This window comes from Periplaneta americana, chromosome 2 (genome assembly GCF_040183065.1).
Source record: "Periplaneta americana isolate PAMFEO1 chromosome 2, P.americana_PAMFEO1_priV1, whole genome shotgun sequence".
Classification (NCBI taxonomy): Eukaryota; Metazoa; Arthropoda; class Insecta; order Blattodea; family Blattidae; genus Periplaneta; species Periplaneta americana.
This window is the reverse complement of record NC_091118.1, coordinates 67,746,551-67,763,993: the sequence shown is the minus strand read 5'-3', so window position 1 is coordinate 67,763,993 and position 17,443 is coordinate 67,746,551. Positions and strand designations below refer to the sequence as shown.

The 17,443-nt window shown below is 35.0% G+C and overlaps 1 protein-coding gene across 2 annotated transcripts in view; it reads right to left on the bottom strand.

The window, feature by feature from the left end:
• The window catches only part of Gpa2 (Glycoprotein hormone alpha 2), a 179,255-nt gene that overhangs the window by 29,089 nt on the left and 132,723 nt on the right, over positions 1-17,443 (bottom strand). The window contains exon 2 of one of the 2 annotated variants that reach the window (XM_069819710.1): positions 587-740. In XM_069819710.1, coding sequence (XP_069675811.1) covers positions 587-710 — 124 coding nt within the window. In that variant the 5' untranslated portion in view covers positions 711-740. Of the gene's footprint in view, positions 1-586; positions 748-17,443 lie in introns of both variants that reach the window. The other variant, XM_069819711.1, reaches the window with a different exon arrangement.

Here is a 17,443-nt window from a genome sequence, read left to right as displayed (position 1 = left end):
CTTTGCCGGTGGCCGCCACGTTATCCGGACTTAACTCCGTGTGATTTCTTCGTGTGAGGATATGTGAAAGCGGAGTTTACGTATCCCCAACGCCACATACCCTCCGGGGTCTTCAAGAACGGATACCCTGTGCTATGGAGGTCATCACACCGGAAATACTCTATCATATATGGAAGGAATTTGGCTACCGCATATGTGTATCTGGCGATTAGTGATGTAGGGTCTACATCGAACTTGGACAGGTACACTTCAGATTGAGACTGATCACAAATTTATAATTTGGACAATGTAGAAAATACGTACGTAGCTTTGAAATCTCACCATCCTTTTATGAACACCAAGCACAGTACTCTTATAGAGAATCGTTATACAAAGAATAGGAAATAACCCAGTAATTCTAAAAGTACGCTTGTATCAACCAATTGGAAAAGGAGACATTGGACGTATTATGTTGAGGACGAAACAGGAGAATCTATTGTACTATTCCATGAACCAATTATTGTTATTATCGTTAATATTATTGTTATTATCTACACAAGACCATTAGATAAACATAAAACGCAAAGGGAAGAAAAAATATTCTTACCGACTTTATGGCAGCCCGGCCGTTCCCAAGCGTCTTTGGCACTGGATCTGGACACCACGATGAGTAGGACGACGAGACTGACCACCAGAGAGCAGCACTGCAGTTTCCAGCTTACGGGAAGCATGGCGAACACCAGAAACTTCGTCCAGACAATCTGCAACATAAACAGAATATTCTGCTCTTAAAAATAGCAGTCAATGTGTGTTGGAAACAACGCTTTTTGTTTCGTAGAGGGAATTAATGATAATAAATTTCAACATAGTATTTTTTATTTGTTTAATAATCTAGTATTTCTGTCTGTTATTGTTTTGATTGAATTTGCAAGTTTCTCTCTCTCTGTCTCCTCTCCCTCTCTCGCTTCTTCTTCAGCTGTTTAACTATTACTCGAACAAGTCAATAATAATCTACGTAAAGATTATTATTTTTTGGTCCTGCAGAATACATCTGTTATGGTAACAATTAATATTAAAGTCAATAATAAGTTAAATAAGATAAATTCCAAACGGAACTAGTAAAATAAACAGATGCATGGACAAATAAATAGTACGGGAGAAAAGAATGAGGAAAGAACTAGTTAAATATAAAGATACACAGAATGATTCACGAAGATCGTGCAATACACTAAGAACTGATTCTGATATCATTTTGAAGATAAGTTCCTGTACAGTATGGAAGTAATATATTGAATATCCAAATTTATTTGAACCTTATTTTACCCTAAGGTAGCCTATATTAGGGTAATAATTAAATACATTAAATACATATTTAACAATAGTAATAATAATAATAATAATAATAATAATAATAATAATAATAATAATAATGTTACACAGAAATTAAACAGGCACAAAAACAAACATAAACATATTGTATAAGAACAGACATATTATGAGTACACAGTTAATGTACAGACGACAGAAAAAATACATAGTACATAAAAATTATACATATATGACATACAAAAATATATTACATAGAAATTACATACATATTTATCACAAAACTGATACATTACATGGAAGTTTTATACATACGACATAAAAAGACGTTAGATACAAATACATAGTAGATATTACATTGCAATTACATTAATGTATTTGGATTTGAAAGTGAAGTATGATTATTAAGTGCAGATTTTTACAAAGGAAATGATGGCAGTAGAATTGGGTTAATTGGAAACAAATGAAATAATTTTCAGATGAGAAGCTAAGGTATTAATAGAAAGAAAAATAGCAAGGAAAAACAAAATTAGAACTGAAAGAAAACACTTATAATGATCTGTACATACTGTGTTTCTAAGAATACCGGAGCAAATAATACCATTTTGCTATGTTTTGAATAGTTTTCCAGAAAAAAAACGTGAATTTTAAAATACATTAATTATGAGAAATTATATCATGTGTTCAGATTACAATTTTTGTGGACATAATTCACATATCTTATAAAATCTTGATAACAGCCCTTATTTCGAAACACTTGTTACAGAGGGGAGTACTTTGTGTCACACCTATCTAATCGACAAACTAGTTCAAGACGTTGTAATTCAAATTTGTGACACTCAAATAATAAATGTTGGACTGTTTTCAGGGAGTCATCATATGTATAAATATTTCCACTTTCATGGAAGCAATATAAGTGCTCAAATTTCAATTACGAACACCTTGGAAAGAATGCAATAAAAAAAAGTATTTTAGACTGGAGTTCGCAAATATGCAGTTTTCTTGAAAAGAGAAAGTATTTTTGTATAGCATTTTGTTAGATTATTACTTCATAGTCACTATGAATATCGACCTCATTTCTACTCAGATATTTGAGGGTATTAAAGTAGAATAACTTTTCCTTTAGGAATTTTGCGATCCTGGTTCGCTTTGGCAGAAATTGAGTAGATAGAGAAGAAATTAAACAAACATTTGTGATTAGCCTATATTCACGTAAAGAGGTTTGGCGACACTACAGTAAAGTTTAGGGTGATGAATCAGACGTTCAGTTACCGTACCTGGACATAAGTAGTCGACACAAGACGTACGGGGTGAGCATATCATCTGAAAACGTCGAAGTTTACAAATGAAAAGTATTTAGACAGAATTCTAATCTTTTGTAAAACTAAATGCAGTTCATGTAAAGCACAGTTCCTATACAGTGAAATATTTCCAGGGAGGACAATTCTAAATCCAAGAACATTATTTCAGTATGTCAGCGAGTTCGTGATAACCCGGCGTGTATCCCAAAGTTCCGTAACAGTGGTAACCAGGAAATAGAAAAGTAGAGATGTTGTAGCACTGATGTTTCAGAACTTGTTGAGACGATCTGCAAAATGTATGGAAGCTAATGGCACTCACTTTGAACATTTTCTTTGGAAATTGTATTCTGTCTGATGTTTCGTTAAGTTGTAAGCACATGTAATGTAAAGTTAATGTTACATTAAATGAAACAGTCTTGAATAGATATGAATGTGGGGTTAATGTTCCATCTTTCTTAGTGTAGGCCTAATGTGCTTAAGGTTGATAATAAATCAGACCTAGCCATTTGTACTTCTCGCTGTTAAATTATGTCTTTATAATATTATTAAGTTGCAGCTTTTGGAAGTAATACCACAGTTAGTATATACAGTCACGAAGCTCAATACGTAGTAAATATACATCCATAAATAGTTGCTAACCACTAGGATCTCTACTGTCGCCTCATCACAGAAAATGCTAAATAGTACCTGCACAGTCTATTATTCCTAGTACCCTCACAGCTCAAACTTCGTGACTGTATATACTAGACTGTTGTAATACTTTCTGTATAAGTTTGTAAATTAAGGCTGTTTGAGGATAAGGCTCTTAGGAAAATATTTAGGACTAAGAGGGATGAAGTTACAGGAGAATGGAGAAAGTTACACAACGTAGAACTGCACGCATTATATTTTTTTCTCTCTCGTTATTTATAATCGCTGTAACATCTTTAGTCATATCGCGAGTTAATATTTGGGTGAAATCCGAAACCCTATGTGCTACTGTATTATTGAGACTGATTCTATTGTTGTGACTTAGATGGCGACTGTATATGTATTACTGATTTGTTATGAATATGATTTCGGTGATGAATGAGGCCTGTGATATTCAGGGATGTTGTGGCCCGAATTTCCTGGCATTTTCCTTACGGTTGAGGAAAAACACTGAAAAACCTCAACCAGGAAATTCAACCCGCCCAAGAATCGAACCCGCATGCTGAACCCTACACAACAGAGGTGGTCACGCATTGTATTCTTCACTTGGCATAATTAGGAACATTAAATCCAGACGTTTGAGATAGACAAGGCATGTAGCACGTATGAACGAATCCAGAAATGTATACAGAGTGTTAGTTGGGAGGCCGGAGGGAAAACGACCTTTGGGGAGGCCGAGAAATAGATGGGAGGATAATATTAAAATGGATTTGAGGGAGGTGGAATATGATTATAGAATCTGGATTAATCTTGCATAGGATAGAGACCGATGGCGGGCTTATGTGAGGGCAGCAATGAACCTGCGGGTTTCCTCTGGTGGCGACTGTTGTTACTAATTACTAATTGTAAGTAAGTTGTATAAATTTGTAAACGCGATTTCGCGTCGTACTGCCTTGTTTATACCCGCTATCGGCAGTCCCTTTCCAATACAGAGCCTGTGACGTCATTTCATCTGACGTTCAGTTGCTCGGACTGTTGCTAGAGGAACATAATTAATTACAAATCTTTAGACCAGACCTGGACGCTAATATCTCAATTGAGTCACTGCAGACCACCCCTTAACTCTCCACTACACCTTCCGCGGTTGAGACTAATATTTTGATGCGGTACGAGCAGGCAGGATTGACAGTGACGGATTGTATTAGGCGGGCATCGTAGCTTTTACAAACTTTAGGCTCTTGCTGGTCGCCTAGAATCCACCACTGATGCACAGAGTCTTACCACAGTCTAGTATATACAGTCACGATACGTAGGGAATATGCATCCATAGATAGTTGCTAACCACTAGGATCGCTACTATCGCCTCATTACAGGCAATGCGAAATAGTACTCTCACAACTTAAGCTATAGGCACCGTGCAAGCTCCTCTGGTGGCGACTGTTGTTACTAATTACAGGACAGCAGAGCTAGAGTTGTGCTTGAAGCGTATGGATATACTAACGTCTCAGGTTAAACGATTAGAAATATGGATGACTCTAAAAAGCGGAAAGGTAAAGCAAATTGCTGTGTTCTTGGGTGCAGTAATGCTTATAGAAACACAACAACCGATATTGTTTTTATTCATTCCCAAAACAGAAAACTGAAGCGCAACGACGCTAATAAGGATTCAAGCAGTACGCAGACGAAAATTAATAGGCCTACACTGCTTGTAATTAGGCCTATTATTACATACCAATGTAAAAAAATATAATGTGCATATTATATTATGTTTATAAACAAACATTAAGTGAACAACGACGGGAATTTATAATTTAAATTTCAATCCCGTATGTGCTATTATATTTAAAAGTACAAACATAGTACATAATTACTGACTCCTTTACATATACTGTATATTATCTATAATATTAGCAACAATAAATAAATATATTTTTTTAAGTATTCATATCGATATTTAAATCTTGATTTTAAATACTGATGGTTCATCTTGGGAACCAACAACCGCAACAAGAATTTGCAATATTCATTTTATTGGAAACGAGAACAGGACACCCCCAAAACCAGCATACCGTTTCAGTATTTTTTCAAAAGATTGCAAGAAAAAGACTGCCTCGTCTCAACTAGCTTCGGAAAGGTACGAAAGAGACACAAAAAGAAGAAGAAAAAGTGAAAATTTGAGTATTATGAAAGTAAATGCTCAACAAGTGTTATTTCGAGAAACGAAGTAGCCATACAGGCAGAAGTAAATGAAACCATTCTTAGTTATTTTGTTTTTCTTTCACAATTGAATTGTGTGATTTGTCTACTCATGCGTCTGTTCCATTGCATAACGAACTGAAGTCACATAAATGTTATGACAAGAATTCAGGAACAAATGAATGTTTAATGAAATGCAAGGTTTCCAAGATTATTCTTCAATAAGAGATAAGACAGAACTACGAGACGTACCGGGAGTGACATTTGTGATTTTCAATCTGTTGTTAAAATTGCTGCCAATTGAAACACAATCATACAGTAAGATTAGTAAAGAAAATCGTCTACTTATATTATTTTTTATTAAAATGAAAACTGGATTGTCGTATTCTGCTATAAGGGTGATGTTCGGAGTTCATCGTAGAACTATATAGGATGTACTTTTACCACCACTTTAATGCTGTTGACATCCACAATGGCTAATTTTGTGTACTGGTCTAGCAGAGAAAATATTCAGGAAACAATGCCTGTAATATTCAAAAGAAAGTACCCAAAATGCAGAGTGAGAATTGATTGTATTGAAGTTAAAGTGGAACAATCACTCAACGTGGATCAAAAATGGTAACTTCAAATATGCTACGGTGGAAGATCGAGTGACATTTTCATAACAACTGATTGAGGATTATACTCTATTAGAAGGTGGTGATGAAGTCAGGTTTGCCCGGAATATATAACCTCTCATATATAAATATAACCTCTCCGATAAAGGAGTCATTGTTGTTACTCCACCGTATCTGCATGATGGAAAATTAACAGCTGAAGAAGTTGAAACTATTTACAGTGTTCGAATTTATGTCGAAAGATGCATTCAGCGAATTGAAATATAAAGAACATTTTACACAAACTATCAATTGAACTACTTCCGTATGTTGATGTTATTTAGTCAACTGTCCGAAGACAAGTCTGAACCTCACAAGTGATACCAACAAGGCACCACTTATGAGGCAACTAGGCCAGGAGATCGTGGGGTAGGGTGGCCAGTTCCTTTCCCTCTCCATTGCATACACAGCTACATATTACACTAATCAGACTTCATGTGCGTACAAACAATTGTTCTTCCTCTGACACATCGTAAAGTGAGAAAAGTGAGATGTACTGCCTGATAATATATACATATATCAGCTAGAACCTCAATCAAAGGTAGTATGTTGATGATATTGTTCGTGTGTGTTGTGTTTTAACTAATTTGCAGTCGCCCATTATTCAGCAAGTGTAATTAACTCTACTTTTAGAATTAAGTCATATTAAAATACATAATTTATAGAAACATTAAACACATATAAATATTACACACGTCATGACATCAATTAATATAAGTATATCAATGTTTTCGTAACATGACTGTCCCCCCTCATTCAACGGTCTGAAATATGATTTAAATTCCAAACTACTACGCTGATATTTAAGGAACTCTGTAGTTACATTTTTACACTTCTCTAGCAGTACTGAACTTTCCACTGTGTGTATTAAATGATTAAATACATATTTACGGTCACATTACACTTCAGTTCTGTTTTCTGCTTTCAGTATTCTATGACTTGGAATATTAAGTCGTCTAATTTTAGAAGAGAAGCCGGCACGATGAATCTTAGTTCTTTTTTCGGCAATAGGTCAAAAATTCCCTTAGAATGTTTTTCTTTTCCTACTGGAACTGTCTAATTTGTTCGTTATTAACGTAATAAAGAAGCACGGCTACATGTTTACATGAGTTTCCAAGTCCTGCCGGGCAAGGGCAAGTGCTATTAATAATATTTATTCCACCGTCAATGTATAAAAAGGTCGATTAGAGAAAAAATCACGAATAAGAAAGTAACATGTATCATGTATCATACATGACTAGTGAATGAATGCCATCCTGTAGTTAATTAGGAACTGAGACACCACGCGGCGCCACCAGTACGATTTCCAGACCCGTCCACGGTGCCTATACTAGACTGTGGTCTTACTTCGTGTTTGTTTATAAGACTGTGTAAGCGAAAAGAATATGATATGGGGGGGGGGGGGGGTTCCTCCGTCCTTTCCACGTCACCTCTTGTGCCCAGGGCTGCTTTAGACCGACTTTATTAAGCTATTATTGGCCATAGAAAAAAATGGCTGGTGATTGTTTCTTTCGATGCTTTCTGCAGACTGCTTAAATCTGCACACTTATATTACTTCCGCACTGTTTTGTGTCCGATTTTGAATAGTTTTAGTAATAAGGACTTTTCTTGTAACTTGGCTAGAGCGTTTAGAATAAACTGTACTGTAAATAACACACTCTGCTTTAAACATTGGATAGAGTATTGCATAAAAATTCACAACGAACTGCGAACTGGATCCATTGTTGACAATTTTGATTTATTACTAGCTTACAACGGAATTTAAACAACGTGATGCTCGCAGTTCACACTTGGGCGACTATGTGCATTGCTGCAGAAAGTGGGGTCTTTGAAAACCAGTTTCAATACATATATTTCAAAATATTAATAATGTGAATACTTCAGTACATTTATAATACACCCAATACAACTTTCACATACAGTTTAAATGCTTATACCGTCATTACTTTCACATTCATGTTCAACTTCTAAAACACAATCTTAAAAACATGACAAATACAGTCTAATCTGTTTGGATATGGATAATATTAATTTATTATTATAAAGCTTTTATGATAGTAGGAAAAATTTCTTGTTGGTTATATTATGATGAAATGATGGGAATTTCCTATATGACAATCAACAATGCATAATCTGAAAGGACAAATGAAAATCGTAGATTATTTAAATTGGTATTACAAATCAACAGCGGGCACAATGTGTTCTTTGTTATGCTAAATTTGATAGTGTTAAAAGAGTTCAAAGGGAATTTCGACGTGAGTATAATGTGCGTAATGTACCTAAATATAATTCCATAATGTTGTGGTATCGAACATTTGTAGAAACAGGTTCTGTGTTAAAAAAACATGCCGGATATCGCAGGCGAAACCCAGTACGAGAAGCAGCTATCTCTTGGCTTGGTCCCCAAACTCCCCAGATCTAATCCCTCCCGACTTCTTCGTGTGGGGTTTTGTTAAAGACATTGTCTATTCACAGAAACCCAGGAACATTGATGATCTGAGAGTAAAAATGACTCATGCTCTTATGTTACAACGGACATGGGCTGAATTGCATCACCGTTATGAGTTGTGCAAGGTGCGCAATGGGGGTCATGTTGAGCTCTGAGGAATCTCCCGTCTTTCAGTGTTGTACGCACGAAGTTTCAACAAATAAAGTTCAGTAGTAAATGTTTTACGGTGTTTTTATTTTATCCATACCCAAACGGATCACCCTGTATTTATATGAAGTTTTTCATCGCACTGCTATCAGGAATCAGTTCGTACTGTATTACATGATATTCGTGAATCGCCCAATATGTTCTGTGTGTTTATCTACTTACTTATCCATTTTCAATATCCATCCCTATTATTTGCCTAATCATTTATTAATTTTACTTTTTTCTTTTTGCGATTTTCCTTCTATTTGACATTTATCTCGTTCTTTGTCCATTTATGAATAATTTAAACCTAGCTTATGATACCTATACATTGATCACACACAAACATTCCATATCCTTGTAGCGGGAATATTCAACAATATCGCTTGCGCTGTTGCCGATGGATGCTTCGTTGTAATCCGTACAGAGAGAGATTAATGTCTTCTACGTAAGTAACTTGCTTCTTGAGTTGATTACGGTCGAGCAATTTGGCCACAATCCAGAATGAAAGATCTGCAGTCGTTAAGTCAAGTGATTCTCAGTTGTTCGTGTGCAGCTGCAGCGTAGGTAACTAAGTCACCGACGTTTTTAATCAGTTAACGACACTGTATCAACTACAAGGTTGTTTAGCTTCCATGGAATTAGTAATAGAGAGATGTATTTGACAGAACAGATCGAGGATGCTTCATGACTTAATTACATTGCATTCGACTTACAATAATTGAGGAAAACCTTGGAAAAAAACACGACTGAAATTTATCGTTTCTCTCGTTTTATTTGTATTCCTTTCGACTTTCATTCACTTTCTTGCCCTTGTGTTCGTCTTGTTCTGTGTCTTCTCCCTGTTATCATTGCATTCTCTTTGTTTTCCTTGTATTCTTTTTGTTCTCCTTTTATTCCCCTTGTTCTCATTATATTTCCCTTACATTGTACTTCCCTAGTTCTCGTTGTATTCCAGCTGTTTTTCTTCTTTCCCTTGTATTTACCCTCTTCTCCTTTTAATTTCCCTTCTCTTATTTCCCTTGTTCTCCTTGTCGCTTCCTTGTTGTCTTTGTATTACCATTCTACTCCTTGTATTCCTCTTTTTCTCCTTGTATGCCCCTTTATCTCATGTATCCCTCTTGTTCTCGTTGTATTCTCCATATTATCATTGCATCCCCCTTGATTCCGTTCTATTTCCCATGTTCTCCTTTTATTTCCCTTGTTTTTATTGTATTCCCCTTATTTCGCTGATTACCCTTATTTCCGTTGTATTCACCTTTTTCGTTGTATTCCCCTTGTTCTCCTTTATTCCCCTTGTTTTCATTGTATTCCCCTTCATTTCATTATATTCCCGTTATTTTCGTTGTATTCCACTTTTTCTTCGTGTATTACCCTTGCTCTCCTTGTATTCCACTTGTTTTCGTTGTATTCCCCTTGTTCTCCTTGTATTACCCTTCATTTCGCGGTATTCTCCTTATCTTCGTTGTATTCCCCTTGTTCTCCTTATATTCCCCTTCTTCTCCTTATATTCCCCTTCTTCTCCTTATATTCCCCTTCTTCTCCTTATATTCCCCTTCTTCTCCTTATATTCCCCTTCTTCTCGTTGCATTCCCCTTGTTCTCCTTGTATTCCCCTTGTTCTCCTTGTATTCTCCTTCTTCTAATTGTATTCTTCTTGCTCTCCTTATATCCCTTGCTCTACCTGTACTCTCCTATTTCCCTTTTCTTTTTATTCCCTTTATTCCCCTTGTATTTCCTTTCTCCTTCTTGTAAGCTCCTTGTTCCCCCTATATTTCCCTTCTCCTTCGTCCCCCCTATATTTCCCTTCTCCTTCTTGTATTCCCCTTGATATTCTTATATTTCCTTTTTCTCCTACTATTTTCCTGGTTCTCCTAATATTTCTCTTCTGTAATCGCACCCATACGTAAAGATATGCACCATAATGAAGTGTGAACATGTCGACATGTGATCGCACACATATGTACTTCTACGTACCGTAAATATATGCACCGTAATAAAGCTATGCACCTGTCGACAGATGACCGCACACATTCGTAGTGCTATGTGAAGATATGCACCATAATAAAGCTATGCAACTATTGACAGGTGATTGCAGCTACACGTAATTCTACTTTAATATATGCACCATACTGAAGGTATGCACTTGTCGATATTTAGATCTCAGAATCGCTGTAGTTAAGTTGTCTGTGAACAGAGTGCTCTGCTCATTACCTTTCGTACACTTTTTGTTGTCATGTTATTTATGTAAGCTGCTTTTAAGGCTATTGATTTGGTTTTGATCATTTATTGTGCGTACACACTTAAAAATACCGATAGTTATCCAGCATTTAATCATATTTGATTGAGGAAAAACCTCAGTCAGGTAATTTGCCCCGACCGGGATTCGAACCTGGGCCACCTGGTTTCGCGGCCAGACGCGCTAACCGTTAGCCCACAGGTGTGGACTGCAATAACTCTTAACGTCTTAAATTGTAATTTTACATAAGCTGTTGGAGATAAACCATACAGTATATGTTACCACTGTTCGAAAAAAGTTAGTTATTCAAGTATACAAGGTGTGACAGTAAACCTTAATTTTTTTAATAACGACCTATTTTAAGATTTACATATTCCGAATCTCCATTAAATTTTACGTAAGAATGCGTAGAAATTTTATCCATTCACCCGTTCCATGTCATTTAACTATTTATTAAACTTGTTTCATGGACTTCAAACTTGAGACAAATAAGTATGTGAAATCATGTTGACTAGGCTATAAAACTAAACACTATCACTATTACTAACCAGACTTTACAACAGATGCTCAAAATGAGAACCCTTCACAGTCAAACAATGTTCCAGTCTATCACGGAAATAGTTCATTGTCTTTTTCAGTTACACGACTGATCTGTTCCGTCTCATATCTACAGTCATGTAGAATAGGCCATAAAATTAAACAAAACACTAACATTAATCAACAATAAACAGTTTTCATTAGTTTTATGGCGTACTCAACATGATTTTACACACTTATTTTTCACAAGTTTTAAGTCCAAGATAGTTAAAAGGTATGACACGGGTGAATGTGTAAAATTTCTACACATTCATACGTAAAATTTAATAGATATTCGGAATATGTAAATCTTAAAATAGGGTCTTTATTACAAAAAATCTTTATTTTCACACCCTGTATGCGTGAATAACTTAATTTTATCGAACATTTATATCATATTGTTTGATTTATCTCGAACAGCTTTTGTATAAAACTTATTTTGGTAAAATTAAAATTTAAGACGTTATAAGTAATATTCTATAAATATTGAACACACTGTATATGTGACGATTTAAAAAACAATAGAATAATAAATAAAAACTGTTTGACCCATGAAGTTCAAATTTCATGTGATAGCATATATTAATTGTGTGAGTATATGATACAAATTTGAAAATATATATTGCCTTTATCTTCGTACTATATTCCTTGTTCCCTTAATAACGTTAATATAGATGATAACATAATGAATATTATTGTATCATCACCATAGTAACTCCATTTTAGCATGTATTTAAAACAGTTGAAGGTGTGGAATTTGAACAGGCAAGAGACAGGAACGACGCTGTTTAGATGACGCTGACCTCATTACGGCTCTTCACAGCTAACGAGCTCTTGTGGATTCTCAGCAACCGCTGTGGGGGAAGTGCGGTCAATGTGACTACCACGAAAGTATCAAACAGAAATGCAGAACACGCCTCAATTACATTGCTCCACCACAAGCATTTACAAGTTTATCTTGCAATAAACAGGGTAATATCGTGCTGGCATTTTATTCTGAAGTCCGGCATTCGAATCTGAATTCTGTGTACAATAGTAGTCTAGATGTTAGTTTTACTTTTTCATTATGCGAAATATAATAATAATAATAATTATTATTATTATTATTATTATTATTTATTTTAGCTGGCAGAGTTAAGGCCGTAAGGCCTTCTCTTCCATTCAACCAGCAAAAAGTATACATACATATGTATGAACTTACAAAGAATTCAACAATTTGATTTAGATAAGAGTTACATGTATAAATATGTCGTCTGTCTGACCATAGCGACTTCTCTTATTATCTGTCCCAATCAAACTTGTTTCTAATGTAATCAAATTTGTAGATAAATTATCTGTAACTAATTGGCAGATAGAAAATGCACATACTTGATTTGAAATAGAGTGAAAGTCCGCTAATTCGAACTTAATTCACACAGCTCTTTTTCTTTACACAAGATACTTTGAGATTAATATTCTACGCATTGGAGGTAGAAGGCAATGAAAACGGTGAAAACTGTGATGATAAATTTATTCAAATTATCCAACGTAAGAGTCATTTTAGGAACAATACCCAGCTAGAATGTTGCCCTTCAATACTATTTATGGCAGCCGAAGAGTTGGAAGACCTCCAGTGAGGTGGTTGCAGTCTGTAGAGGATGACCTGTTAAGCAGTGGTGTGGGGGTATGGAGGAGAGCAGCAGGTGATAGGATGAGATGGAGGACAATTGTTAGGGCGGTCAAGGCTGGCAAACGGCTGTAGTACCACGAGAAGAAGAAGAAGATTCATTTTGATACGTTACTCGAATTTGTGGACTGTACCCCGAACTATCAGAAACTCCATCTTGACTTAAAAGAAATGCGCCATGATGTACTGTATATAAAGAACAGTAGTGCAAACAGAATTAGACAACCCAATCTCTTGCTTTAAATCATAGTCTGAAAATTCATTGGTTAATACTTCCTGTGCAGTGATTGAATTGTACAAGAGAACTTCAATATCATTCTTTTTTAAATTAATATTTTGTGTCCCATATGTTTGTAAATTAAAATGATTAAACACTAAGGTAGTAATTAATAACTATACAGGTAAATGGTACCTTTGCACCAAAATTAAACTGGTAATAGATAATGAGGAGAGATTTGAAAAATCTGAATGAGTATTTCTCTAACATTGACCATTTTAGAGAAAATTGTTATGTTTCTATGAAACATTTGGCAACATCGTGGCTGCTGCAATAACTCTAAGTAAACGCGGCCTGCACTCCTTACCTTCCCCTCCCCCTCTGCTGTACTCAGTCGGTAACACGCGACGTGCTCTGAGTTGAAAGATTTATTTCAACGATTTTCGCTATTGTTTAATTTAAATTCATGGCTAAACGGTTTAATTTGCAAAAAAATATTCAAGATATTAACAGTTCTGATTATTTTTACCTATCTGCTTGCATAGCAATCAGGCATTTCTCTTGCACCATTACCACAATAGAGTGCTGTAAACATTGGGAAAAGACTTTTTTTTCCTGCTTAACGGTTCTTCATCGAAGGAAAAGTGTAATAAAAGTTTTGCTATATTTAACATGTAGTATCACTTCTTAAATTTTGGTGAAAAGGTTACCATCAACTCTGTATAATATTATTATTTTTTTCAATTGAGGGTGTCAGATGGAAAGGGGCACAAGTGGCATTCTAAAAGAATGAGTTAAGTTCATCCAGGTTGAGTTAAATCATGTTCACGATGCGGCGTGCTGTACTTGCACAAGAGTGCGGCCGTTCGGTTACTCATTCATTCACAGAATAGGAGTGGTAGGCACAATAAGCCTCAGGCTGCAGTGTAAGCCTTCGGGTCCCTCCTCCGTGCAAGGGAAAAAAAAAAGCTAAAGCATATAAAATTTTAATGGCAAAGACATATTTTTTAACCACATCACACTTTAAAATTAAAATTAAAACTGTACGGAGTTTACGAAATGTACGAAAGCTTAATATCTTTCAATCACATTTTCTCAAAAGTGATCAGAGTGCAATTATAATCTTCTGCTTCTGGTTCCCTCAATTGTCGAAATAATCCTGTTCTAGTAAATTCTCTGTAATTTAGACTTTCAAGTGCTTTGATAATGTAACACAATGTTTTGTTTCTTGGCCTACTCCATATAAATACACACATTTATTTTGTGTTACATTATCAAAGCATTTGAAAGAACCATAACATTTAAAAGAGAGTATTCATTTATGCTGAGTAAAACTTCTATTTGTATGTAAAATTGACTGGAGATTTCAAATGTGTAAAATTTAGAATAGAGTGCCGTTCAAAAAAGTGTTATTTTTGCCACACCCTGTATATGAATCAATATTTTTGTGAGACCACAGCCATACGTTTTAGTTAGATATCTCCAACAACTTTTGTTTTTTGGTGTTTTTTCATACAAACTATATATATAAAGTGTTACTAGCAATATTCCATACTTAATTAACACACTGTATAGATCATATGCAGAGACTAAGAGGTAGGCGGAAGGGAGGGAAAGATTATTTCTGTACAATCTTGGTTGCAGTGAAAGACCTATGAACAGAATACTATGAATAAATAAAAATAATTCCTATTTATGAACGCCTCAATACTTTTGTTGTAGACAGAATTAGCTAAATCACGTCAAAAATATGAATCTTTCTAGATTGCCTCAATAGATCCTCCACTGTACACCTCAAGCTTTGATTCGTGGGTCAGCTTTGAAAATATTCGTAGGTCGACCTTTGAAAAGATGGAAGGAGATCGCAACAGGCCAATCAAGGCTTAATACTTGAATGGTTGATGGTGACCTACATTTTTATATCATGGTGTATAATAATTCTATTGAAGTCACATTGTTTTACATACTTTACGACTTATACATCAACAAGATTCTATTAGCACTACATTAGGAAAGTAAGCTGTAATTGTTTCCTTGAAGTCCCACTTTCGTTTCATTATTTCTCTCTCAATATCAACACCTACACATCTGTGAATCCGTATTCTGAATAAAATTACTTACAACAAAATATTGACAAGAATTCATTAAGGAAAGAATTTGTTAGGACTGCGTAACATTTTGAATAACTTTGTAGGCATCTATCTCTTTTACGAAGTCAATTTTATTTCTGTACCTAAGACAACCCATTGTTTAAAGGATCTTTGAATGCTTTTAAAATGTCGCGTCTCTTTTTCCACTTCTTTCTCTTTCTTTAGTTTAGTAGAAAGAAGAGTTGGAGAAAGAATTCCACGTTAGCAGTCAAACTAGTTTCAATCGAACAAGCAAACAATGTCAGATAAAATGTCAACACTTCAATTAAGTTGGTTCGGAAGTCCAGACTTCTCAAGCACTGGGATCATCTTCGTCTCCCCAAACAAATTACAAACATATCTGCCTTCTCTAACTTTAATGCTCTTTACAGTGCTACGTTCTTTCATTTTCTCCTCCTATTCTACCTTCTGTCGATATCGATACAGCAGTATATTAGTTAGCAGTAGTTTTATTTTGCCTGGCAGAATTAAGGTCATAAGGTCTTCTCTTACACTGAACCAGGTTTGAATAATATACATGAAATACATAAACAGATTACATAGCAACACAAAAGTAGATTTAATGTTGTTATTGGTTAAAACTTGTATAGTACACTTGTAAGTACGTAACAGTTATTTATTTTATAAGTGACTGCAATTGACCATTATTTGCGAGTGAATTTTTATGACACCCACGTGTAATATACAATGTCATACCACAGTCTAGTATATATAGTCACGAAGCTCAATATGTAATAAATATGCATCCATAGATAGTTGCTAACCACTAGGATCTCTACCATCGCCTCATTACAGACAATGCGAAATAGTACCGCCATAATCTATTGTTCCTAGCAACCTCAATAACTCAAACTTCGTGACTGTATATACTAGACTGTGGTCTTACCTTATCCTACTCGTAATAATTATAATAATCATTTTGCATCATATATAATATTAGTTTAGTTTATTTATTTATTTGTTTCTTTCTTTCTTTGTTTATTTATTTGTTTGTTTGTTTATTTGTTAGTTTGTTTATTTGTTTATTTATTTATTTGTTAATTTATTTATTTATTCATTTATTTATTTATTTATAGATAATTTGTATAAACAAAAGCCGCCCTAAATAAGGGTTCGATAGATCGGCCTACTAATCAATTCATAAAGAATAATAAGTAAACAAAACAATTTTGTGACACTTGGAAAGAAAAAGAAAAAACATTAAAATAAGAAAACGTAGGAAATCATTTACAATAAAAATTTTGTTGGGTACAAATGATTACTAATTATAGCTAAGGATGATTTTAACAAGTGAGATCCTATGGCATCAATCGTTGCATCAGAAATTTTGTATTGTTTAAGTTGATTTAAAGTTTCACGTGGGATCGTGCCACGGGCACCGAACATGAGCCCAAAAACTGTCCAATGTGTAATGTGGTATTGTGCTCCAAGATGCTGACAACAAGGCTCATATATGACTTGTTTTTCACGACACACCTCTTGTGGCTGTTGCTCATGCATCTCAAAACGGATTGTGGGATCAAGAATGACACCCTTATCCTTCTGCCGATCAATTATGATGATATCAGCCCGTCTAGTAGAGCCATCAGAAGAGACGCAACCAACCTCCTCATAAACCTCATAGGAAGCATTCTGACGGATTGAAGCTGCGATGAGAGAACGAACCGTATTATGTCTGTTGATTCAGAGCAATTCTCCATGATGGCAGAAACCCAATTATTTATTATTATTATTATTATTATTATTATTATTATTATTATTTATTTAATCTGGTAGAGCTAAGACCAGTAGGCCTTCTCTTCCGCCTAGCCAGACTCTGATTCTAATTGAAGTAAGCTTACAATAGTTATTACATTAATATCTAGACCATAAA